The 8838-nt window shown below is 34.5% G+C and overlaps 1 protein-coding gene and 1 pseudogene across 2 annotated transcripts; one reads left to right on the top strand and one right to left on the bottom strand.

Annotated features, from left to right (window-relative positions):
- Nucleotides 1–4414: 4414 nt before the first annotated feature.
- LOC149229007 (ABC transporter G family member 35-like) lies at nt 4415–5730 on the bottom strand. Its single transcript, XM_089380932.1, has 4 exons — nt 5632–5730; nt 5117–5407; nt 4624–4757; nt 4415–4466 (listed from the first exon to the last, which is right to left on the bottom strand). Exons 1-4 carry the CDS (start codon nt 5728–5730, stop codon nt 4415–4417), a joined length of 576 nt encoding a protein of 191 aa, XP_089237058.1.
- A 1622-nt stretch (nt 5731–7352) lies between these two features.
- LOC149229006 (uncharacterized) lies at nt 7353–8585 on the top strand (annotated as a pseudogene). Its single transcript, XR_016247269.1, has 2 exons — nt 7353–7554; nt 7673–8585. The product of XR_016247269.1 is annotated as an uncharacterized LOC149229006 (transcript).
- The last annotated feature ends 253 nt before the right edge of the window (nt 8586–8838 follow it).

Raw genomic sequence — 8838 nt, 5'->3', positions numbered from 1 at the left:
CTCTTCATTAAGATTTTGGAACCTTTATAGGTAATCGATTTAAATCATACATTTCATAGCAAATTAATCTCATATCACCTTAATTCACAATGCAATGGATAATAGTTTTTATTCATTAGAAATTGGTCTAATTTTATGAGGAAAACTTAATAGAAAGACTTTAGCAGTAAGGGGAACATTAATGAACTCCCTCATCATTTGTTATATGACATTGTTAATTTAGTTAGTTGTTGCTTCTTATCCTTATTTCACTCGTGTAAAATGTCCAAACTATAAAAGAATGGTATTATTTGTTGTCTCTTTGGACCATCGTATTTTATCTAACTCAATCATTTCCAAAGCCTCAACTAGGTGCCCATCATTCTCTTTCCATAGTGACTCAATGTCTTCAAATGCATTTCATAAATTTGGTTTAATAAATGTTAGTGGAAAACCAATATATTTCACTTTGTAGAAAGGAGTGTACATTGGTTGGGGTAAAATTGTATTACTCTTACCATGTGATGATGGCATATAAATCTTGAATCTTTCTCCCCACTTATGAAATTCTCCATTCTAATTGTTGTTTGACCATGATGATATTGCCATCATAATCCTTTTCGTGAGAATATCATTTAAGAAGTCAATGACAAGTGGCACAATTAGGTCCTCACAATTGTGAAATTCCACATTCTAATTGTTATTTGACCATGATGATATTGGCATCATAATCCCTGTCCATGAAAATATCATTTAAGAACTCAATGATAAGTGGCACAATTGGTTCCTCAAACAAAACACTAAAGTAAGAAGACAACATTATTTTATTGAACTTTGAAGATAAACGATATCAATAACTTGTCATTAACTTTCCACATGAGTAGAAACATCTTTGCTCAAAGCACCAATCATTCTTATAAACTTTCTTCAAATCTTAAATCTTATATTTTAGATTCAATAAATTCTATCCTTAAAGTAAATATGATCACCCTAAAATTTTCTCCAATTAAGTATATTGTATCCTAGCATTGTTAAAAAAAAAACTTTATTTAATCTTATCAAAATGTTATTCAAAATCTATCAAAATTCTTGACAAAATCTATCAATACTAAAGCAACATTGTAATCAAAATTCTTCACTTAATACATTTCCTCTTAACTTGGAATTAGAGTTCCTAAAAGAATAATCTCATAAAAACAAAGCCACTTTGACAAAAAATAATCATTGAGGGTTACACACTTGAAATTTGTAAGAAACATTAACTAATCCATCATATGGCTTGGGAATATATTTAGTAAAACCTCTAGTCAAAGTGCCACCAAATATAGTCTCTTCCTAGAATTTCAATATATCCTCTTTGATAGAATACTAAAATTTTATAAGATGACATGAAGCAACGTAATGGCTATGCAATTCACAATAATTTTTGAGTTGGATTTAGAACAAATTTATAAGATCTGTAATAGGGGTTACATTGAGTTTAGTGTTGTCAACAATTTGCATAATGCAGCGTTGTTGGGTGGTATGCCAATGGTGACACAACATGTGATCATATAACACTGACATAGATGATATTTCGAGCATAGTTATTTAAGGTTGTGTGTAGAATATTTCAATAGATGCTATGCATGACAGATTCTACATGCCCTAACATAATTCACCCAAAAGATACAAAGTTTATCTGAGAGGTTGATTTATCTTGGACAAATGTGATTGTTATATGACAAGGCATGCATTGGGCTTAAGATTGTAAAATATCTCATAACCTTTTCCAATATACTATAAATCAAGGTCTTGGAACACTAACATAGGGAATAATAAACATGTGTGGAAGCTATGAAATTCATATAAATTTGATGTCTAACTACCGAGAACATATGCTTCATAATCTATTTTGTCACATTTTTCTCATTTCATTGAATTAGAACTTGCCACAACCCTTTTGTCGAGGCCTAAAAAGAAAGGGATACCTAGAAATTTAAATATCTACCTAAATTGAATCTACAACCAACTGACATTAATTAATTTAGAAGCTCGTTAGCATTATTTATATGATATAGTTTTGGTCCATGGAATCTTCAGACCCTAAGGACATATGAAAGATATCTAGGAATTTCATCACATTTTTTAAACACTTAATCTCCTTTTTCTTATGAGGAAGGGGGGCCATCTGCAAAGTGAGCATGACTTATGTCTTTGACATTTGACCCAAGAAATAGATATTTGTTCAGCTTACCTAGTGAACTTTCCAATCTAACAAGTATCCAAGAGCCTTTCTCGAGAAAGGTCATGACCCAGAAAATTGGAACAAAACAACCCAATTTTAAATAAAATAGTTCATTAATATTTTTTCAAAATGACCATAATGAGAACTGTTGATTTTTAAAATGACAAATTCTTAGAAACCAAAAAGAATCACAATTGATATCCAAAGCTTATAGGACTTCTAGACATGCTTGAAATCTTTATGCCACTTAAAAAACCTTTTAATGGTATTAGTAAGTTTTGTATCAAATTTCTTAAATAAACAATTATAGGCATAATATATAGAAGGGTAATCCATTTTTATCTAAATTAGTAGGGGAGGATCTCTTACTAATTAGTTAATAATAAACTTGGGCCCTAAAAATAAATCTCTTGTGACATAATGTGGAGCTTCAACATATGAAACAAAACACTAAAATAAGAAGACAACATTGTTTGATTGAACTTTGAAGATAAACATTATCAATAACTTGTCATTAAATTCCAAATGAGTAGAAACATCTTTGAACAAAACACTAATCATTCTTATAATATTTCTTCAAATCTTAAATCTTATATTTTAGATTCAATAAAGTCTATCCTTAAAGTAAATATGATCACCCTAAAATTTTCTCGAATTAAGTATATTGTATCCTAGCATTCAAAAAAAAAAATATTTAATCTTATCAAAACGTCATTCAAAATTTATCAAAATTCTTGACAAAATCTATCAATACTAAAGCAACATTGTAATCAAAATTCTTCACCTAATACATTTCCTCTTAACTAGGAATTAGAGTTCCTAAAAGAATAATCTCATAAAAACAAAGCCAATTTGATAAGAAAATAATCACCAAGGGTTACACACTTGAAATTTGTAGGAAACTTTAACTAATCCATCATATGGCTTGGGAATATATTTAGTAAAAGCTCTAGTCAAAGCTACACCAAATATAGCCTCTTCCTCAAATTTCAATATATCCTCTTTGATAGAATACTAGAACTTTATAAGATGACATGAAGCAACGCAATGGATATACAATTCACAGTACTTCAGAATAAAATTATAAGATCTGTACCGACAAATATAGCCTCTTCCTTAAATTCTAGTAGACCATTTATAATTAGAACAAAATTTGTTCGATAAACCCCTAAGTTTCCTATAGGATGCTGGAAGTGGACACTTATGTAGATATAACCAGAGTGATCATTCAGAAGAGTTGTAGATGCATACTTCTGTAGGATCCTGTAAGAGTTAAGAATATGGCTTGGAATGAAATGGATGACAGCTAGAAGTGGTGGTATGGATAGAAGGTAGATGGTAATATATGAATATGGTGAATGGAGATTTAGGGAGTGAGTGTAAAAGCGGAAGATTGTATGTGGAAGAAGGATGTAAGAATGCTAAAGACAACCTTTAGCACTCAATTTTCTTCAATATTTTTTGGGCCAAAGCATCGAGTGCATATTGAAGGAATGACCTAATTGCATTTCACTTTGACAGATTACTCAATCTAGCATATTGTATTGTAGCCTCCCTATTGATACCTTACACTTATATATTGATGAACACTCCTAACCAAATTGTTCGGTACAAGAAATTGTCTTTCTTTGAAACCAAAATTGCCCTTCTAACCTGCTCAGTCTTCCAGAGAAAGAGAGTCAAAAAAGGTCTTCAAATGAAAAGGCTATCATTTGGAAGAATTTGAATCTGCGGAAGTGCCAGAAATTGAAATGTTTGAATCAGTTGACCAAATTGACAATGGATAAATTGCTTTTTTGTAGTACACATCTAAGCTCACTCGATCGAATAAAAAATGTGAAAGAAAATACCATATAATGCTTTGATATATTACCCATATAATTCTTTGATTTCTCAATATGCTAAGTCACTCTGTTGACTCAAATATGTAATATGTAATAAACTAATCAATGATAGAGAAACTAAAATGTCAAGTTGAGGCGAGACCAGTTTTGCAAAGGAGTCTGCTATGCCTGTATAGAGAGTGTCCAACCTTTTTGTTCCAAGGTCCCAAAAGATGGTCCCAAACAATAGGGCAACAAGTGGAGTGAAGAAAAATCACACAACATTATTGTGTGGATTCCACCAATATGACCAATGTTGCTTCAAAAGGCATGCCACGTACTGAACCTTAAAGGATCGTGCATATTGTGTTGGAAAACTCAGATCCTACGAGCCAGGAGCAGGGGTGCTTAGCTCTTGAATAAGGGCTTGATTCCATCTGAAAACAGAACAAAATAACAATCAAATAGGGATTTAAAAAAATTACAGTTTCTTGGGAGAAATTATGTAACTAAATATAGGGTAAAAAAATTAGAGATGCACAATAAAAAAGCTTAAAGTTCTCAAACAGATTCCTAGAATTATATTATACATACTCACAGAGTGTTGATTTTTTGTAGATCTCAGCAAACTCTACACCAAGTGTTTCCTCAACAACTATGGAACTCACTTCCAGTGCCCATGTCGCTAGATTATACCCTTCACTAATCTGTGGTATTCCTGGAACAACCTGGCCAAACAACCAAGAATCAGAGAAGATCATTCTTTCTAGCCATGGATTGATAATGACAAGCGCAATCGATTACTAAATAGCTTATAAAACATGGAATAAAATATCACTTATACCTCAAAATACTCGATGCTTATGAGAATAATGACCCAAAGGACCCGTATAGGTGGTTTATCCAACCCTTTTCAGGAGCAAGAGCTGCAGTTTAGCAAATCAATAAAAATGAAAATTGAGCAATTATTCCCTGACTTGTTCTAGCCCTTTGCAACCCTTCATTTTTGTTAAGCCAAGCAAAGAAACATAGAGTAGGCCTTTTGTTTCACATTGCATAGATTGATCATGAAAGTGTTTGAATTCACCTCATCAAAAGCTTCAAAGATATCAATGTTGGGCTGATGGATGGTACAAACAACAGTTCGACCTGTATTGACTGTGTTGCGAACAATACGCATAACAATTGCTGCAGCACGGGCATCTAGTCCTGAAGTTGGCTCATCCATGAAGATTATAGAAGGGTTGGCAACTAGTTCCACTGCTATGGTAAGTCTCTTCCTTTGCTCTGTAGAAAGACCTGTCACTCCAGGAAGCCCTACAAGAGCATCTCTCAGAGGAGTGAGCTCTACGAGCTCCATGACTTCTGTCACAAACATCTGCACTTATTGTAACAACAAAAATATGTGAGTAAAAGTTGCTTGCAGAGTCTCATTAATAAGAAAGATCTTCACTCTGAAGAACTGCATGCAAAGGGGAGAAATTTAGACCAACCATTCTAGTTTTCTCATCAACCTCGCAAGGAAGACGGAGCCATGCAGAATACACAAGTGATTCAAAGACTATGACATTTGGAGAGTGGATATCATTTTATTCACAGTACCCTGAGATGCAAGCAAATGTTTCTTGCTTCTTGGGGAATCCAGAGATCGTTGTCGGCCTGCGTGTGCTTGAAGCCCCAGCGGAACCAAGAAACCTCCATGAGCTGCAGAACGGTGATCCTCCTCAGAGAGGGTTAGGGTCTAGCAGCTGGATAACCAGACGTCAAACTTCAGAGGAAAACCAGGGCATGCATTTGAAATCCCTTGTAGATCTTCTTATACATCACTATCAGATTCAAATCCTGGAATGACAGGTAGCCCACCAGGAGCACGAACAGTATGCCTCCGCACGACCAGATGTCGGCCTTGGCTCCGTTGGTGACTTTCATATCGCCATTTTCATCTAATAACAGGTTCTCTGGCTTCAAATCCTGGTGACACACACCCTGCTCTGGCTATGGCAGAAATCGACCGCGCAAATCAGCTGCTGAAAATACTTTCTTGCTTCCTCTTCCTTCAGTATCCCCTTTTCGACAACCAGATTGAAGAGCTCACTGCTGGAGTTCACAGATGGGTTTTTACCTATGTGAATCGAATACCAGGGTGCAACGAATTCGTAACTATTTTCTAGTGATCAAACGGTTCACCTTTTCTCAATCATCTAACATATAATCTTAGGGTGCATATAGATGATAGATGGGCAAGAAGGGAAGTTGATTTCAAAGAATAATGCCTTACAACATAATTATTAATTCGTTAAAACTTATTATATATTATTATATTGTTATATATAATCAGTTACGATAATTTCTAACCTGATTTGGTTATTATATATTATTATAATGTTATATATAATGAGTTACAATAATTTCTAACGTGATTTTGTTATTAAAAACTAATTCAATTAGATAATTTAGAAAATCATTCATTTTCTAGAAAATAATTTAAATTCACTACTGCAAATGAAAAAATCACATTTTTATAAATATATTATATTATAAATTTAAAAAACACCAATAAATTAAATTAAAAATTCAAAACTACCAAAAATTTGAAATGAAAAAATAGACAAAACCAAAACTTAACCCAATTGAAACCCAAAAAATGATATCTAATATAGTGCAATGTGAAAACCCCTTAATAGTTAATTCAAAAGAGTGAAGGGAACTCTACTTGAATGGTTCATGAGGCACAATACTTGCTACCCTTTACAATACTTGCTAACCTTTTGCAAATAAGATACCAAGCTAAGTGGACTTTATTGTGGAGAAAATTCTACACTTAAAGACACAAAAAAGATCTCGGATGGCTAACCTCCTATGCACTCACGAAATATTATTACTATTATAATACAACCTCCTTTGGGCTAACCTCCTACGCACTCACGAAATATTATTACTATTATAATACAACCTCCTTTGCATTTCTGAAAACGTGAGAAACTTCGCATATGCCAAGCTTCGTAAAGAAATAATCATAGTCTTGATTATATGGTGTTCGAATCCCACGAAGTAATCTGAAAAATGTTTATGTGCATGATTTGCGAAAAAATTGGGGTCAACCGCCATGCCTTGCGTGGGTCCAAGACGTCTTCCACGTCCAATTAAAAGGTTAAAAGGGGAAAGAAAAGGGGGGTTGGCAGTAAACTTATCTTGCCGACAGTGAGACGCCAATCCCAAGCAATCGAAATCACGCGGCTCTTTCGGTTTTTTAATTTGTATAAATCAATATGAATATACACACACAGACTCGTACCATCTATCTTCTATTTTCTTTGGTCGTGGGGCAGAGTGAGCAACATTTGTGTAGTCATAAAAGCAAGGCGCAAACCCTAACCCGCTCTTTGCAGCCTTCCCATACATTTTTCTTCCATTCGCCAGATTGTTAAGAGAGGAGATTAAGGTAGGCAATGGAGTCTGAATTTGAGACTGCAGTACGCATGGAGGAGACTCCTGATGCTCGCATAGTCATCGTTGATGTTCCAGGTACGTCATTTCCACCAAGATCTATAGTTATACCTTTTTATTGAAATAAACAATGCGTTGCTTCCATGTGTCTGTACAGTATTTTTTAGAGAATAGAATCAACTATTTATGTTTGCAGGTTTTAGAAAAGAAAATCTGAAAGTGCAGTTGGATAACCGTGGAAATCCCATCATCAGCGGAGAACGTACTGGTGTGAAGGAAATGGAGGAAAAGGCGAAGGTGGGAGGAAGATTGGAGAAAATGCAAAGATTCAGAAAGGCTATTGTCATTCCCAAAATTTGAATAATGATGGGCGCATCAGGGCCAAGTTTAGGGATCAAACGCTGCGTATCTCCTTGCCTTTGCGTCACATCTCCGAACAACAGAATCAGAATGCCATTTGTGCCAGCGGAAAGCCAGTTCAACCCTCACAGTCAAAGGACGAGAGATCGTGTCCCGCAGGACAAGAAGATTCGATTCAGGAGCAATCTGGGGTTGCACAAGATGTTCAAAGAGAAAGGCATCCAGAGGCGAGTCGACATGATGAGGATAAAGCAAAAGGTAATGCGGCCGTGGTAGAATTGAAAGAATTGGTGGAAGGGAGAAAAACAGAAGCGCCAAAGCTTGGCCAAGGCTTTGCTCATGGGGAACCACCAGTACCAAAAGACACGCACGCCGTGTCTGCAAAGCCCGGCGCTGGAGACGAATCGCAATTTATACACTCAAAAACGAAGCATGAAGAGGAAAAAGAAGTGGATAGAGCCGAAGAAGAAACCTCTGAAAACAAAGACAAAGGTGAAGATGAAGGTGATGAACGCACTAGTTTACGTGCATCCCCAAATGACGAACTTCCGGAGAAACAATTTCAAATTCCTTCTTCCGCAAGACGCTCACGGTTTTTCATTAGATGTTGTATTGTTTTATAATCATACGCTCTTCACACCATCTTATACCTCTTCATCTTGTATTGTTTTATAATCGTCTTCTTCTATTGTTTCATCTGTTGGGTTGTATTCTCTATTGGACTAATAAAGAGGATTAAATTATTATTATTCTGGTTTTAATTAATTTATAAAACAGAAAATCAACATCCCTAAAATAAAAATAAACTATCAAAAAATTATTTAAATATAAAACAGGAAATCAACATTATTAAAGCAAAAATAAACTCTCACAAGAATTACACTGAAACAGAAATTTACCAACCAAATCTAATAAGTCTAAAAAAAAATTATATCGTCAAACGTTCGTTAAAATATTAACCTTCATAACCATCAACTCATTAATAATACTTTTCTTAAAATA

The sequence above is a fragment of the Pinus tabuliformis genome, chromosome J (genome assembly GCF_031772625.1).
Source record: "Pinus tabuliformis cultivar Carrire ecotype Pingquan chromosome J, CPIR1, whole genome shotgun sequence".
Classification (NCBI taxonomy): domain Eukaryota; kingdom Viridiplantae; phylum Streptophyta; class Pinopsida; order Pinales; family Pinaceae; genus Pinus; species Pinus tabuliformis.
This window is presented reverse-complemented; position numbering and strand designations above follow the sequence as displayed.